Source organism: Micropterus salmoides, unplaced genomic scaffold, assembly GCF_014851395.1.
Source record: "Micropterus salmoides isolate LMB-PRFRI ecotype aquatic unplaced genomic scaffold, ASM1485139v1 Ms_hic_scaffold_19, whole genome shotgun sequence".
Classification (NCBI taxonomy): Eukaryota; Metazoa; Chordata; class Actinopteri; order Centrarchiformes; family Centrarchidae; genus Micropterus; species Micropterus salmoides.
In genome coordinates, this window is record NW_024041039.1 from 19,639,936 (window position 1) to 19,658,465 (window position 18,530).

An 18,530-nucleotide genomic window follows, 5' to 3' on the forward strand; every position below is an offset into this window, starting at 1 on the left:
TGCTTTGCTTGAAGGCTGTGGAAATGGCCCTCCAAGCTACACCCACATGTTCCTGGCGTGTCTCCTCACACTGTGGTCCGAACACTATCAGGAGCAGGCAGAAAGGCATCTTGAAGTACTTGGAGGCAGGAGTCCAGTTATTTGGTCTTGGCATGCACCTGTGGATTTGCATAATGGTCTCTCTCAAATTTCCCCCAGGAATGCTTGCTAAAGAGGGACCACAAATCAGACAGTCATCCTCTGGCGCGCACTAAGACTAATGTACCACGATGGAACAGTTGTCCTTCCCCAGAGAACCGGTGGGAGATCGCTCAGCAACAATGCTGTGCATTTTTGTAAATGCATCTGATGATCCTAATTTCCTGGGAAAACATGTTTTCTGACAAATTTTCCTTGTACTATTCCATAAACATCTCCAGATCTGACTGCAGCTCGGTTTTGGGGTTTAGGGTTGCCAAGTTCCACGGGGAGTCAATTTATGGGTGGTTCTCCTCAACCGAAGAATTTACATAATCAAAAATGCAGTGCCTCATTTCCCATCTCTGAGTCAGACACCCTGCCTCTGAGGAGATGTCCATCAGTTTCTCTGTTCAAAGATAATTGTCCGCAGACAGTGATCTTCACGGGGCAGACAGCATAAATGTGGCACGCCTTAAGTATCTTTTGAACATGACCGCTCTCCCTCTTTCCTGCTAAACAGCCGTGGGGTTGTCTGCTTCCCATTCCAACATGCAAGTCCTCATTACCTGATTGGACGCCACTGATTAACTGCCAACTGGATTGGCTGCAGGTATTCATCATCTGTGATGACTGGGCCGATTTAGAGGCCAATCTTAATCAGGATTGTAGAAGGACATCGCTCCAGCAGAAAGGCCTGGAATGCAGTTCTCGGGAAGTTTACCCCTTCACTGTATGGTGTACTGACTTCATGTTACATGCAAAAGGTTCGTCAGGCCTCACTCCAAACACATCGTGCATGTGTGTGAGCATGCTAAGTCCTCCTCTACAATGAAGAGTTCTCATGCTCCTTTCACAATGGCTGACTACTTAAATGACTTTGACTATTTGGCTTTTTGGGTAGAATTTCGGCCTCAGCTATGCCTTCTGCAATTGCCCTGTCAGGGTCTTAACTGGCTCCCTTTATGACTGGTGACAGTGTGGTTCTGCAATCGACATGGTTGAGGATTATGTGGAAAACGGCTGTGAGAAATGCACATTGTAGTGATGACAATGGTCTGGCAACTAACTGCAGCAAAGGAATGTATGGATGGTATACTGCTGCTGATTAAAGGGATTTCTCCCCCCATCTCTTGATATTTCACAGATTCTCTGTTGCTCCTATCAAGCCTCTGTGATTTAAGTGCTGAGACCTGGCTCTCAACACCCGAGCTGGGATGCTGCGAGTCCACACTGAACAACACGTAAAAGCGGCCACACACAGATGAAAAGGCCTCATTAAAATACATTCCTCTATCAGAAACAGGATTGCCAACACATGTTTTGTTTTGAAAATGATATAAGTGTCCATGCGTACAGCTGAGGTCAGAGTCAAGCAGAAGCTTACAGCCGCAAGCGGTCTTGGAAAACTGCTAGCATGGAGATTAAGTGTCCCTCGGTTGATGGCTGTCTATGTTATATATGATGTTGGAGAGAGGCTATTGATTCATGGGGTTAGTTGTCCTGCTGGGATGTGCAGCTGTATTACATTTAGAGTGTCGGCAAACATTTCAGTCTTTAAATTTCTAATGTAGAAATTAATGTAGACTAATGTAGACTGTCCAACTCTCTAATGTAGACTAATGTAGACTGTCCAACTCTGACAAACACAACCATGCCACTTCACCCTCATTGTCAGTGTGGTTGTCACAATAGCAGGTATGAATATGCTGTGAAATGGGATTCATCCTGATGTCCATATAAAAGTGTAAAGTGTAAGTTTGTCGGTTGAGCATTTTGATCCCCACTCCCCAGAGGGTGACTCCCACTGACTTTGGTGATTCCCTGATGTTTCCTGTAGCACTACCAGCACGGCAAGTTTTCACTTATCCTCTGAAATACCTCAACATTGTGGAACCACATTTTGTACAAACATTCATTGTCCCCAGAGGATGAAGCTTAATCAATTTCAATTACTTTAGCACCATCATGATTTTTATGCGAAATGCTTCATCAACTTGTCTAATGCTTTTGTTTGGCAAAACTAATGACATTGCCATCAACCTTGGCTGTACTTTGTGTTTAGTGCTAATTAGCATGCTAACATGCTTAACTAAGATGGCAAATATGGTGAATATTATGCTTGCTAAATATGAACATGTACAGCCTCACAGAGCTGCTAGCATGGACTCATAGTCTTGCTCGGCCTGTCTGCCTATAAACTTCATCATGTCAAATTGTCCTTTTTATTGCACATGCATGTAAAATTCTTTCTTCATACAGTTCCTAAACCATGTGTGCTTTATAACACATTCTTCTGATGTGATGAAAAGCTGTATAGCCCTAGCATAGGGTCACAAGGTCAGCACCAAAGTCACTGCCATGAATCCTAACTCCCACAGATGGGAGGGTGGTTGGCACTGGCCAGTAATGAGCCTGGCATTGGCCTTCTTTCCAACCACAGCCACTGCAAGCCAGTAAAGAGCTCCATGTCACTGGGTTGATCCTAAAAGCTGTAACTCCTCACCAGACCAGGATCTGTCTCCAAGCAAATCCCGCTCAACCAAGAGGTGATATTTGGCCATACTGTACATCTGCATGGACTGAGCCAGGATGTAGTACGTTGTGATGCACACATTTATTAACAGTTATTAAGAATACTTAGCAAAGACCTTTGGAGGGTAGATGGTGATGAGTATCATCTTGGATAGAAACCTTAAATGTAAGAGTGTATCCATAGATTCAGGGCTGGACTGGGACACAAAATTGGCCTTGGCATTTTTGGCCGAGGCGACCCACCAAAAGCGGTCAGACACCGCTCACCAATACACCATGGATCCATTTAGGAGGTCAGATTAGGGGTGTGATAAAACACGAGACGTAAGATTTGCACAAGATTGATGTCTATAACTATAAGGCAAGAATATATTTTAATAGACCTGCTATTTAGAAAAAAATATTTATAGATGAAATATTTGATAGGGGGATCTGGGGGTCCTCCAGCATTAAACACTTAATTTCCTGCATTCTGGAGACATTTTCTGCACCAATTTATGTGGAAATGTCTTTATTTTTATAAAGGGAAGCAGAAGCAGAAGATTCAGGTGGCAGGTTACAATTCAGAATATAAAAATATAATAAAAAATAATGCAGTAATCAGTAGCTTAATATAATTTTTTGCTCAAATTACTTTTTTTGGACAACACAGAGGTTGCAGGTTTTCTTATTGTGCAAATAAACCTTTCTCATAGCATTTTTATTTGTTAATGTATTTGTATTTGATTTTATGATGTCAAATCATCTAAGGTGATGTCTGTATTTTATGTGGTTTAAAACAAATAAAATGGCTTAAAAGTGTGAATGGTTGGCCTGCTGTAGCAGCCTCCCAGCAGTAGGTGGCAGTGTGAGACTGTGGTTTACCCTCAGGGACCATGATCAAGAGCGCAGGCTCCACTGTTTTACCCTGAATAATTGCGGAGATTTCAGCGAGGAAACATCACGTCTCTCTTTCTCACCATTTTTCCTGTATTTCAGGACACATATAGTTGCCTATGGCTGCCGCTGCCCGGTATCCGTAACACAAGCCATTTTTCAGAACATTTTTAACAAATGCTTTCAAAAAGTGGTGGCTCCATCTCCCCAGCGTCCCCAGTGTGAATGAGCCTCCCTCCCAGCTCCCTCCCTACAGGTTGAGCTACTTCATGCTTACCGCTTCACCTCCACTCTCCTCCTGCTCTTTCTCTCCCTCGGCCCTGCGTCACTTTGTCACTCTGCTTCGCAATCACACGCCTCCTCCTCTGCCTGGCAGGGGCCACCACAGCTCTTTTACTCCTTCGGGTGCCTGTGCCTGCACTAGCAGGGTACAGCAGCTGATGTTGAAGCTCCTGCAGCCCCGGCAGCAAACATAGCCTATCGGTTATTTTCGCGCATTTGGTGGCAGCCGTTTGAAGATTATTATTTTTTGGTTCGCAACGCAGCAGATGGGGTGGGGGCCAGTAAGAGATGTGATTGGGCCAGCCCAGTGTCACTATAGAAAATTATATGTAAAATAATTTACGTTACACCGGCCCAAAGATGGGTCAGCAAATCGGGAATTCGCCGGTATGCCAGATTACCAATCCAGCCCTTCTAGATTAACAGTACAAACTGTGTTTGTATTAGATTTAACGAGTTTCTTCACAAGCCCAATGTTTCTAAGTTACCCTCCTCCCTGAACCTAATAAATTGCTGGACCTGGAGTATTCCACAGTACCCAAGGCTCAATATTTGTGAATGAACCACCGTGGTTGGTCTGTGGTTTGGGCCACATCACAACAAAATGGAAGTTCCACAGTTTTTAGTCATCTTTTGAGCTAAAAGTCATTGTAGAGTTTGTCGACTCTGAGGGGAATTCATTCATTCATACTTTCTCCAGTCAGAGGACGAGGTTTTAAATGGGTTTCACTGACCACAACCGCGCAACCACAACAATAGTAGCCACATCTGGCCTGCACATGTGCCATCCCTCTTTGTGTACAGATCAGCAATGACCAACTTGCAGTGTGTTTACAGTGCAGAGCCACATCTCACCTTCACCCGTGTGCTGTGAAGTCAAATCTTAGGGAAAAAAACAGTTTGACAGCAGCATCAAAGACAAGATGTTAATAGGATTTTGCACTTGCACACATTTAGCTTGGCTCAGAGATGCCGGTGTGAAAGGTTGGCACTGCACACCTACACTACTTACTGTTAAATTTACTCAAGGGGAACTGCCAGGAGCCAGTGAATTAGAGATGTGGATAAAAGAAAAGAGAGGTACAGCACACCTACTGGAAAGTGCTGATCGAGGGGAAGCATGTTCCTGTCCACTGCGGCAATCTCTGCCGGTCAGCACAGTACGGACCACCCCCGTGAGAGGGGAACAGGGTGAGGCTCTGTTCGGACTGACAGAAAGATTGACTGCATCCTATCAGCTGCTGCTTCCCAAACGTGTCGGGCTCTCAGTTTAGATAATGGTAGGCTGCCGCCTAAACCCTTTGAAAAAGAGACTGCGTGTTTTCAGCCTGATTTCCTTTCAGCTATGTTCTCATGAATAGCAGATTCACATGACTCCTCTGGACAGCCAGGGCTGCATGTAAACGATTTTCAGTGCATGTAATCGTGAACATGATATTTTTATCCTGCAGGTCCCCCTTCTCATAACGTTATCAGGTTCCAGGTGCAAGACAGCCTGAAGAGGATATGATGCAACTTATCCAGGCTTCTCTGTGTAAGCATTGTGGGTCATGGCAGAAGTCCCTTCCTGTTCAAGGGTGTCAGCCACCCAACGGGATGATGAGGATACCATCCAGGACACTCTGGGGAGGACATTAAGGCAAGAAACAAGTGGAGACATGAGAGAGGCCACGGACATGGCAGAGAGTGTTTGCTTTGCTCTGGGTGTGAGCTATGCGAGGATCTGCCTGTATATTTTTGTTTTTATGGTGACTGCTTGAAACAAGGCTCCATAGAGGAACCCCCATCAAGGGTCACCACACTACTAGACCAAGAAAATCAGGGAGAAACATGTAAAACAATTGTAAGTTTTTAACTATACCTTCAAAGCACGTTTGAGTCTGAAAATCTTTTGATTCTTCTCCTTTTCGGAACACATGACTTGTGTTTTGCATTTTATGCAATAAGTAAGTTACTTGTGGCCTTTGTGAGCAGTTTCTCAAAGATAGGAGTCATGTAGCGCTGACAAAACACAGTTTTTGACAGACACATCAAAGTAGACTGAATAGAACAGAATGCTCAGACTATGGTTGAGATCTAAAAGGGGAAAGGGCTTGTTGCTTCCTTCATGAGGTCAGTCAAAACAAATACATATTCCTGCTCTGGACTGAGAGGTAGAGGAGAGACATGCATGACATGCATCTGATTTGTTTGCTTCATTTGGACAAATCCAAGGAACAGGGAAGAAGACCCACCACTGACACTGTCCAGGCAGTGAAACCCTGTGAACACACTAAACACTCAAATTCATTGTATCCTTTGCCATTACACTGTCATCATAATCAATCAGGCTGGCAGTTAAGATGTTGCATCACCCCCATTCCACTGCTTTTTGTTTCTTTCCCAGCATTACCCCTTCCAATTAGCCAACATTTTTCACGGACCTGATGGAATCCCCCAACTTTTGAAGGCGTCCATTCCAGACCGCTGTCATACTTTCAAAGCCTGTTTCCCTTTGCATAACAAGCCAACTGCTCCACAAGGACATACAGATTTAGTCAGATATCCAACATTGTCCATGGACTGTGGTTGAGATATTTTCCATCCACTGAATGAATCTGTGATCTTATTGCAGTCAATAGAGAATACAGCAGCAGGAGTTTTGTGGCAAAGTAAACTACATCAGCAAAGAATTTGCCCAGAAAAACCTATCCAAGGAGGTTTTTACATGGTAATAAACTTCTAACTAAATACACTACCATTTCAGTCTTAACAAAATTCACAAACACACTGTATTTATTACCACATAAATATGAACGCTTTCCATTTTCTGTCTTTTGCTAAGTATGAAAATGACATCAAGGCTGTTACGCAACTAAAGGAGTTCCTGGGTGTTTGTGACAAGGAGACTGAGCTATTTTCTGTTTAGGTTTGTGATTAACAGCACCCAGGTTGCCTCCAGATGTGGCTTGGCCTCAGACACACACTGAGTACATTTTTTGAACAATTCACTAATAAAAGAGTGACCCTACACAACACTATCCATCATCATAAGGGATGACGCAGTGATCTAATAAGTAGATCTGACTCCTCGCTGCAAACATGGAATCATTTTTTATGCTAAATGGTGGACAGATGGCCGAGCCCTCTGTTAGCAATCACAGCCAATGATTACCAAACTTCTCATCACACACTATCAATTGGTGAGACGAAAACAATAAGGTGGTGGGAAACAGTAGTAGGACTAACAGGAATTTGACCATCATAGCCTCTAATATTAGCCAGGCCTTTTGTGGATAAGATCACTGAATGCATCTGTCTTTGTTGTTTTGTAAGAACACCACAGAATCTGTTTATTTTCAATCTACAAACAACAAACAGAGACTTGGTTGTTTATGAATATCAACTACATTCTATTCTCCATTTGCCCATTATGAAATCCCCTGCAGCCTTAGACAATTTCCAAACAATAAAAACCGGTACAGAACAAAATGCCAAAATTCGCTCTAAAATCTTTCAAAATATCCCATACAGAATGGACATATATCAACGTCTGTCATGCAAGTCTTCATATACATGCCCTGTGATTGATTCCTCTAGGTTATTTTATCTGATGGGCCAAAACAGTTAAGCAGAAACAGTTGAAGGACAATTTCATTGCGTTATCGTTGTGTTAACAGTTCTTGATAACTGTCATGTTCGTCATCATGTATTTTTCTACTGAGCTGTCACACTGTTTTTATTCATGTAGTAATTTACCTCTTACTCAGAGATAAACACTGGTGTGAAATGTGCCAAGATCCTGGAAGAAAGGAAGCAGGGTACTCATTCTGCACAGAGAGCACTTTTGCTCTTTGAGATTACAGAAACACCACTGGATCAGTTATCATAGGCAACTCAATTCACTCCATAATGACAGAGTAATGAAGTATAACCTTGATATGCTCTTGTGTTTTCATGTTTCATTACATTATATATTACTGGTGTCTTGCATCTTAACATGTGTCATAGAAAAACCTGTTCTTATCTTTGGATAGTATTATAGGGTATATTTTGTTTAAATAAAAATAAATAAATAAAGTGTGTTTTCCAAAAAGCCAAACTCAAGTTTAAACATATAAAGCCTGCGAGCTTATAAAATATGATGCATTGTTATAGATTAAACTACCCAAAGTAGTTCAAATGAGTTATGTTCTCTTTAGCCCAGCTACAAAATTAAAATACTGCTCACATGTGAATTCATCAGTAATAGGAATACAATGATATAATATGTCACTCTCACTCATCTTTCTTACTCACATGGACCATGCTGCATAATTGGTACTTTTACTTTTGATACAGTACATTTTGGATGATGTACTTTTGTATTTTTACTTAAGTAAAGTTTCAAAGGCCTGTCTTCTATTTTAAGTGGAGTATTTTTTAATTATTGTGTTGCTACTACAATACTGCTAATATCATAGTAATAAGAAAATAAGAGCCCGAAGGCAGAGATTGTCATCTATTTGCTGGTTTACGGTCCATGACTTGCTGGGTCACCTTTTACTCTCTTAGATGCCCTTGGGCAAGGCACTTAGCCCTAACCCAGACTGCTCTTGCCCTGAGCTGGTGTGAATCATGATGTGAATGTGCACTGCTGTGTGAGTGTGGCGGGCATACTGCTCAGTCAACTTTCACTGGACAAATAGAGGTTGAAATTTAATAGACATTGCTTGACCCTTCAGTTGCAATTTGGTTGCATCTATCCAACACCAATTCCACAAACTAAGTATTGACTGCATTTCACATACTTTACTCCCCGACCTGAAGGAAAATAATGTGCAGTAGGTGACTGCTGGGTCATATACGTAGATGCTTTGTAAATGATGCCATGTGAAGTCATGAGGATCCGCAGGATAAGTAAACTCTCCTCTTCTGGCACTTGAAGCTGTTTAGCAGCATGTCTGTCTGCGGGCTTATTAAAACTTGGCTCCCTAATGAACATTCGCCCTTGAAGCCTGCTGAGTGCTTAGTGCTGCTCAGGAGACGGGGCTCTGGACACACGGGGCCTCTCTTCCTGCTCCCTATGGAGCGCTCGAGTATAAAACTCAGCGGTACCGGCAGGCTGGAGTAGAGTCATATAAACACTTTTACATTACAGTAAACTGGAATGTTAACAAAAGACATTCCACAGAATACATTCTGTAATTCTTCCTCCATGCTTTATTTTTGCGGAAATTCATTTTGCGAGTTTATGGGAAGAGCAGCTTTATTGGCACTGTTTTTTGTTTATAGTTTTGTCGTTGTCATTTTGTCATTGTTGCCTTGGGTGATTTAAACCCCACTTCTGTGGCATGGGAGAGTGGGAGGAAAAGTTCCACATGGGCTGAGACGCTGCAACCATGCCATGACTTCACACTCCACTGTGAACATGCCAATTTATGTTTGTGTGAGTGTAGTGTGAGTTTGTAGACAGTGTTGCACAATAACAGCCCAACAGTTCCCTCAGGGGTGTGATTTACGAGCTGTGATGGGAGACATCCAGGAACTAAGGCCTTCTTCACAGACATGGAAATCCCATTCAGAATAATCTATCTATCTATCTATCTATCTATCTATCTATCTATCTATCTATCTATCTATCTATCTATCTATCTATCTATCTATCTATCTATCTATCTATCTATCTATCTATCTATCTATCTATCTATTCTATCTATCTATCTATCTATCTATCTATCTATCTACCGACTCTAGAATCTATTTCATTGAGCTTCTGTGGTGCTGGCTGAGACAAGTTTGTCACAAAATAAAAAGCTGTTCAAAGAGATTCCACTAAAGTACCATGATGAATGGAGCAGTTTTCCTAAACATCTGTCGGAGGCCTTAGTATCTGTCTGCCCGGGGGGCTCTTGCAGACAGGTCAACACAGTCAGAGAGGCTTCCTCCCTGAGCCTCACACGCCCATTCTTTCCCTCAGTCCTGTCCCATGGATCACATGGTCAAAACAAGGTTTCATTGATGGCCGTCATACCGACTGGACTGAAGTTTAGTCTTTGTTATATGCTGCTGTTGATGTTGCCCTATTGACCCTTACGCTGGAGGGATCCCCACCCAACACTGGTGACTGATAATTAGCAAAAGCCTGTGGCAGAAAATACTTTGAGGTCATCTCGGCTAATTGTTGTGTCATCCCCCTTTTCCTTGAAGAGTGCTTGTGGTAAACGGGACGTAGGTTATGGCAGGCCAACGGTTTGTTCTGACTAAATGGACTATGGGGAAAAGGTTTAATGGATTGAAAAATAACAAATTTATCATGCTTAATAGGAAGCTATTCAGGTCAAATTGACCTCATGCGGGGGGTTAAATCGCATCATAACTTTCTGGCGCTAGACCTTCACTGTTAATTGGGGGCAGTGAAGAAGATTTTTCATTCACCTAACTGTTGCTGAAGAGAGCACATGATTCTCAGCTCACAGCTAACCAAGCATGAGGGACCAGCAGCTATCAAACATGAACATTACATGAAACTGAACTCTACATATGGGAAGGAGAACACTGCTTGAAAACACAGTTAGGCCCAAACTACGACACCATACCAAATTGATGTGCTGTTGTGATGGAGGCTGGAAGGCACGTGTCATCAGTGAGTCAACCAGCAAATGTGGTTTATGCATCATCCCTTCCCAGCAGTGAAGGTAAACAAATCTTAACCTGCATTACTCAACAGACTGCAGACTAATATCAAAACAACTGAAAATTTGGTAAATCTTTCCTTTATCCTGCGTGTGGTCAGACTGGGGGCAGCTTTTCTCTAAAATGAAAAAACTCAGTGTCAGACAATCAGGTTTCTGTGCCACAACTGTTTGTTCTACAAACCCTAATTTTGGGGGTCTAGACAAGCAGGGAAGTCAAAACGTCCAAGAGTGGATTACAGCAGACAGTGTCGAAAACATAGATTTCAAGGCAAATGGTTGGGACTTGAATTATATTTTTTTACTTTCAGCATAATCAACAATATAGGCTGTTTTGTTGATAGCTACTTGGTAGAAAATGTGTTAAAAAAGCAGTGACCGTCAGGGGGCAATTAAGGAGTAAAGTGAATAGAATGTAACGCATTCTGTGTAAGTGTGAACAGCATTTTACAGGTCCTGATCTGGAAATAAACCCCCCCCCCATTTTATTAGATCTGCATGTCATTAAAGTTATATATAAAAAGAGGAAATAGATTCAAAGCAGCCTGTCAACTTGGTGAAAAACTGTGAATTTGTTTCACACTATGACCAGAGGGGCTTCCCTGCTCTTTACTGCATCAGTTTCACTGAAAATTGCACACACCAAATGTAGATGGTTAACTACCGGAAAGTCAGTGGCAGTTTGGTGCCAGACAGTTGGCATGAACTCTGCGGTGCCTGTTTCACCTTTGCCCCAATTTCTAAAATATCCCATCTAATATTGCCTCTGCATCATTCATGTTGTCTGTTATGAAACAGTGTTGAATGGAGCCATCAGTTAGTACTTCTGGGAGATAACTGTGTGGAGCATTTTCTTTCTCCTGTGGCAGGAGGAGGAGGGGGTAATTGGAGCAGATCCATTTCTATCCTCCTGGTAAAGCTGCTAATGTGGAAAATGCTTGACCTTGATTTTCCATGGTCGGTTGGTGGAGACACCATGAAACAACGTGAACGGTGACTGAGGCTGCGAGGTGTGCGGCCATCTATCGTCCCTCCAGGACAAATAGCAGATGAGCCGGTCCAGCGGGCCTAGTGGCCAGGTCACAGCCAGGAGGACTAGAAGGAGGAGAGCCCATGGGGCCCGGGCCAGGAGCTAGAGAGGCACTCTAAATCGAGAGTGAGGGGCCAGGAAAATTGAAAGGGAGGGGAGAGAAAAATGGGGAGAAGGAGGAAGAAAGCTCCAAGTGAAAAGCCAATATGATCCATCACACACATTAACCCCTACCTCTGCCTTTTCTTTATTTAGTTCTTTGAAGAACCAAAGAAAACATGACAACTAAATACTCAAATTGCATGTCACAGAGGGCACAGTATCCATCTCACACATAGTTAGATATTCCTGCCAGCACTGATTTATACTGTGAATGATTTCATGTTTGTATGCTTTTGAGTGTTTTAAGCTACATCTAATGACTAGAAGGCCCCACGTCTTTGGAAAATGTATGTTTTCTTGAAAGTTATGGTAAGTTATTATTTGACATAATTGGCTGCCAGCATGATCCACCCTTTAAATTTGTCCAGTGGCATTTATCATGCAGTAGTGTGACTTCATTCTGTGTATTGTTCATTGGAGACACTTCTAAATCAAACTTCAAGAGACAGAAGGACTACGCCACAAAAGTCAAGGCTGAAGTGGAGGATTTAGAAAACATTTATAGAACTGACCAGATGTGAAAACATTAGCTGGTGTGTATTTCAACAGCCCACCAAGACTACCATCAATAAAGAAATTTTAATGGGATAAAACTAGAACCATAAATTATAATAAATCCACAGGAACCTTCCTTTTTCTGCGTTTCTGTCTGAACTGCCTTTGTCCAACGATCCCGACTGAACGGCCCTGATACAACACAACCAGTGAGACAACTGTTTTACTTTTTGCATATTTAGCCCCTAGATGGAAGCAGGAGGGCAGCATCTGCCTCTCTGTCTATCTAAAATTCCTATGTCAGGAACCAGCGTTCACTAAAAAATTCAGGGAGCAGAGCTATTCAGGGCACCAGCTCCGTGGGGGTTCATATGCCAGTAGCTAACGAGTGTGGTTGCCCCTGTCCATGACACAGTTTATTACACCAGCAGAAAACACACAAACCAGTCCTCCGGGCCCCCGCTGATTAACCGTAAACATCAGGAACAAGACAAGGAAGCTTCTGAGCTCTACCCATAAAACATTTAGCCCCCATCAAGTCAGGTAGAAAACTATCCTTTCGACCTCGTCTTAAACCTCTTAAAACCATGCTGATAATGTCACTGACTCATACAGTGAATCAACAAAACCTAAAATATAGAAATTCACTTTGCCCTTTTTGTTTCTCCAGGATGACCTTTGAAATGAGGCTTAACTTCATTTGATACAGTTGGCACCATGGTTATTTTACTGCATCATCCATAGCACAGTCTTTGCAGTAACATATGATGTACAATGATTTATATACCAAAGCCAGAACAGATTGTACTCTGTTGAAGGGGCAAAGGGGTAATTTGTAAAAGGGAAGTACTTAATCTAATCTTTGTTACAGTTTTCATGCAGATTTCTTTTAGCGCTGAGTCTGACATCCCAGGCAGCTTAAAGCCTTTGTTAATTTAACAACTCACACCCATAAATGAATGAGCCAATCATTCAGCCATGAAGTAATGCAGGGTGAATGTATTGCCAGTGCTATGACATGAATCAGAAACATAGCCAATGGCGCTAAAGTCTGTCTAACTTTAACATGTTTCTGGATCGCTCCACTATTAGAAAGCGTAGACAGAGTTGATAGATTTTGCCTTTGTCCCCAATAATGTATAAAAATGCTGTGCGAGGCTTGTATGTACAGTATGGTTTGAAGCACACGTATACAATTCTCCATTTTTTTTAGTCAAGCCAGCGCTCGCAACACCCATGTGAAAAAAGAAAACAAGCATGAATATCATGAAAGACGAAGTGGAAGTGCCTGTCTTAAATAACGCCCATGTGACCTACTTCTATTACTCAGCTGACAGCACCTCATTCATACAAGCTGGGAAAGACCCTGTAGTCCTTGGACTAAGCATATTACATTTATCCTGCTCTATCTTCAACTGTTTCCTCTTGTTGCGTGAATGCCTGTTTTATGTACACTGCTCAATCTGTTACGAAGCACGATGGAGGTCTTCTGTAATATTCCTTCCAAAGAAAAGCTGTCATGTTCAATAAAAAAAAAACTACATCAATAAAGCACATAATTTCAGCTTTTATGAAGCATTTCTCTGCCAAATGAACCTCCCTGTTCCACGTTTTCCCCCAGGTCCTCACTGCTGCCCAGTCTGAACAATGTCAGTATTATGTTAGCTCCTGGGCAATGAGGAAGGAGAGCTGAGAGCTTTGATACAAAATGGCAAAAGGTAGCTAACGAAGAGATTGACGCTCCTTGTTGGTGCTCCCCATTGAAAGTAATCACAGAGACCAATTCACATGGATCACTTAAAATTCTGGAGGCAAGGCTGAGAATACACTGTTGATACTTGCTTATAATGAGAGCCCTAAATTCTGGGTGTAATGATACCGTTTGGCTTTCTAATGGGTACACTTGAACCCTGACCTACCAATAGCTCAACAGTAACCAGGCCCATTAATAGAATTGATTAAAAAGCATCAAATGTGTGTTCAGTAGCTTCAAAACATTTGCCTCACAGTTCTACACTGAAAAACCATCTAGGAAATGGTGCAATTAAAAGCACTAAGTAGTCTGGAGACAAACCAAATCCAACTTGAGTTTTTTTGCCAAACACGCACATACAAGTTGTTTGGATCAGTACAATTACAAGACTTCGATACTGTTATTATTACTATGACCCTGTGCTTTGTTAGAAACTGTGCAGTGTAATGCAGTTATATTTCTGCTCTGCATTTGAAAGATGATAGGAGTGGCTTGGTTGTCATGCCAGAGTTTTCAAAGGACTCTTTGTGTAGAAGCATCGGTCATAGCCAGAGACATCCTCCTGGTATTAATTCTAGAGTTCCTCCAGATGCTGCAAATTGTTTCAAATTGGGCCACATTAAGGCCCACTTTTATAACATGGATAGCTGCTCCTTAGATATTCAGTGATTCCCTACCAGGGGTTCTTGTGCCCTGGGGTGTACTTCTGCAGGTGCCACAGGATTCGTTAAAGGTTGAGTAGTTCAACTTATAAATTTAAAAGTATATCAACATATTAATCCAGCTGTAACACCTGAACACTATGTGCTGTGTTTGAGTGCGTGAAATCTAATTAGCAAGTAAGCAGAGAGGTCGAAACACTTAGTAAAAGTCATGAAAAACAGTTGAAATAGTTAGCTAAAACTAATGGAAATAGTTGAACTAGCTAAATGTAATGGATGAACACTAAAATGGATAAATGGATGGTATTGGATAAATGAAAAAATACATATCTTAATTATAGATTAACAGTTGAAATAGTTAGCTGAAAGTAAGGATTGAAAGTTGAAATAGCTAAACACATAATTGGATAAATGGTTGGAAGGCTATCTAAAAGTAATGGATAAACAAAAAATGGAAACTTTATAATCTTCATGGAGGTATAGGAGTTGTAGGCTACTGTACCCAATAAACTGCAAACTGAGTGTAAAAGTAATGGATAAACAATTCAAATGTCCAGTTTCTGCCACTCCTAGTAACAATTTATGCAAACTTGACCATGTTGAAAAAATAATGTGAACATGGTTGCAACAATATCTAATAATGTATTAATAATTATTAAAATATTAGCAATATATGTAATGTAAAGTGTTTAATAACATCAATTTAAAAATCGATTCAAATAAACACATGACAGGTGGTTAGGAACCACTGCTCTACACATATGCAACATGAGGCCACTAACATGACACAAAAACAGACTACAGTGCAGCAACAGCTGATCTGCAGCCAGCTGCTCACTCACATAGGTCACTGTGCAGATAGCACCTCATGGATTTGTCTGTGCATGGCCTGGTCACCTTCAAGGAGGGTCAACTGGCCATGATAAGACATCAACACCAGCCAGGCAACATGCCTTGCTGTGTAGTGAGTCTGTTGGACAGTCACAAGACAAATACAGACTCCTTCTCTAATTAGATTTCTCATGGGCTTAAAGATGAGCTATAATCAGCTGTGGTGTTCAGCCCAAGTCTCCACACAGACATGATGTTTCCTTGGAGATTCAAAAAGAGAGAGGACACCTCTGTCTCTTTAAAGTGTTCATTCAGTAATCTTTAAAAAAAAGTTTTCTTAGTAAGAAAATCCCTTTTGAGAGGTTTGTAAACCTCAACTGGTGGGAAGGAGAATGAAGGGCAGACTACTGGTCTTCCTCTTCACTGTGTGTTTTGGATGGCAATCGTGTGAGTGGTAATGGTGCTTGGGGATCACTCATGAGAGAGACAGGCGTACATCTTTGTGGGTAGAATGAGAGGAGGGAGCCAACTCTCTTTGGGTTGTTTAAGATCTTATGGGAGAAGAGACATGTGTTGGTTCCAGACAGTCAGAGGGAAAGTGATGATGCAGCATGGATTTGAGGGGGAGATGAACAGGATCTCTTATGTAACCTGACCAGTTTTCCAAGAGTTTGAACTGCAAGCTTCCTATACAATGTGTATACTCCCACAGATCGTCAGGATGCAAGTTTTACATAAAAGTTGAACTGCATTGTAAATTAAATTCAAAGTGATTCACACTGTGATGTGTCACTGTAAAACGGTGAATTAATTAAACTCAAATTAAACTCAATTCATTCGAAAAATTATAAAAGATAATGCAGCAACTTAAATAACCCAGCAATCATTGCTGCCTGAAACATCTGGTTTCTAAATCAACGGTATTGTAGTAGCCTGTCAATTCAAATCGAAATTGAAGGTAACGATTAAAGCAGCTGCATATAGGATGATTCCAATAGTCCTGTTCAAAGGAATCACAGTAAAAGACACACACTAACATGATGTAACTTGGCAGAGAAGTGCGTGTGGGCACATGGACCGAGCGGTGCCGTGAGTGAAGCAACAATACAGCCGACAAGGGGGAGTTTCTTCTTGTAAAGCGCATGCTTTCCCTACAAAAATTCCCGGTGACTTCAGATCCAAGGAGGTGGTGATATTCATGGGAGCACGATTCAAACTCTCTCACTTGGAGTAGGAGTACAGCTTCAGCAGCCCTGCAGCGAGCGAGCTGCTCTCTTTGCACCTCTTTTCTTGTCTGACATAAACTAAAACAGATGGATTAATGTTTGCTTAAAATAAAATTAAAATTCCGCACTGGATGGAGAAAAACTCAGTTTCTCACTGTGGACTGAAGTTAAGTGCTGATTTGACAACCTGAGGACATTCTGCGCAAAGTATTACCTGGGCATTATGAAGAGGTATCCAGGCTTTTTTCATTCTTGGGAGAGGATGCAGTCTTGCTGAACTCACGTAGCCTTTTTAAATTTGCTCATATTTCACTGGCTCTCGATAAAACTGTAACGCGAGCTGCACTTTTACGCGGTAGTTTTAAAACTTTGCATGCCCAAAATGGACCGTGCAGGATTTGCTGTTTTAATGGTTTTGACTGTTGCACTGGTGCGAATTGGTGACAGTCAAAAGGACACAACAGGTGGGAGGAAAGAGGGTACAGAGGCAGGCAGGGCGATCGGGGACCAGCAGTCCCCGGTGAGGAGTCAAGGTCACTCGCCAAGAGGACCAGAGGACGGTGCATCCTCCAGACTATCTGGGGAAACTTTTCCTGGGACCCGCCACTCAAGGACTCTGGTCCGCCTGCCCAGGGGCACATCATCCCAAGGGGATGGCAGACACATATCCACAGCAGGACCGCTTCACGCTGCTGGCGCCTCCCGGGAAGACCTCGTCTCTGCGCCGAGGGATGGCGCGCCACGCACTGCCAGCCAGCAGCACAGAACCAAAGTTAACCGCAGGCAGAGCAGCAAGCTCAGCTCTGCCAGCACAAAGAGACTTGCTGGGTAAGAATGACAGCCAAGTTCCCTACAATCTGTTTTAATGTTTTAGTTTGCTTTGTCAAGCTGTTCAAGCCATTCAAGTTCACTGTATGAGTAGTACTTTTGAAAGAATTTGGGTGACCTATTTTACTGTACATGAGTCCATGTGGTCTACTGTAAAGTGGTGGTGGCCCACTTTACCAGAATCTCTCTTCCTGTAAGGAAAACCAAGCGATCATGTAATATAACAACTGACTATGAAGTGTTGCTTCATATAAACACAGTGTGGTTATAGTGCATGAAACTGTTATCCGGTAGCCTAGGCGATAGAGCTGCACTCCAACTAAATGTGAATTACTGTAATATATGTATTTTGCCATCAGTGTCATGGCAGGACATGGAATAATAGCTGAGGTTAAACACTGTGCTGATTACTGGGCTGATAGAGGAAGCTTATAATGAACAACAAATGTATATGAATGGATGGACTTCATTTTAACTGTATTGAGACTAATGCAACACTGCATTACCACCATTTCCTCCCATTACTTCACATTACAGTAAATTTAAATCAAAATAGTACAGTGGCTGAAGACTACTTCAATGTGTGTGCCCAAGTTTTTGCTGTTGCCTGTGGCCATGTATTGTAGTGGCCCAACCGGAGCCTTAGCTGGTGAACATTTACAAATTTGCTCAGTGATCAGAAACACCTGTTTCTCTGAAGGCCCTCTCTCAATGCTGCAGATCCCCCTTTTTGTCTTTGTTAACAAACAGGGCGATGGGTTGTTTCCATATTAGAGCCCTTTTCTTTTTGTTAAATGAACCTTCTTGCATCCAGTCCTGTTTGTTCCATAGGGACAAAGCATGATATGCACTGGAGGGGAGAGTGTTTACATAATAATCAGAGGGGGATTTGAGTGGCTCACCTTGGGTTGCAGACACTGAAACATAACTGAAATATCTCTTTTGTGTGTCAGGGCCTCTTGCCTTTTGGAAATGGATTATTTTTATGGCCAATTTATGGGGAAGACTTTACAAGCAATA

At 42.1% G+C, this 18,530-nt stretch overlaps 1 protein-coding gene across 1 annotated transcript in view; it reads left to right on the plus strand.

Annotated features, from left to right (window-relative positions):
* Nucleotides 1-16,629: 16,629 nt before the first annotated feature.
* LOC119910150 (latent-transforming growth factor beta-binding protein 2-like) overlaps nt 16,630-18,530 on the plus strand; it is an 81,743-nt gene continuing 79,842 nt past the window's right edge. Inside the window, exon 1 of the mRNA XM_038728572.1 lies at nt 16,630-17,510. Coding sequence (XP_038584500.1) covers nt 17,056-17,510 — 455 coding nt within the window. The 5' untranslated portion in view covers nt 16,630-17,055. The remainder of the gene's footprint in view (nt 17,511-18,530) is intronic.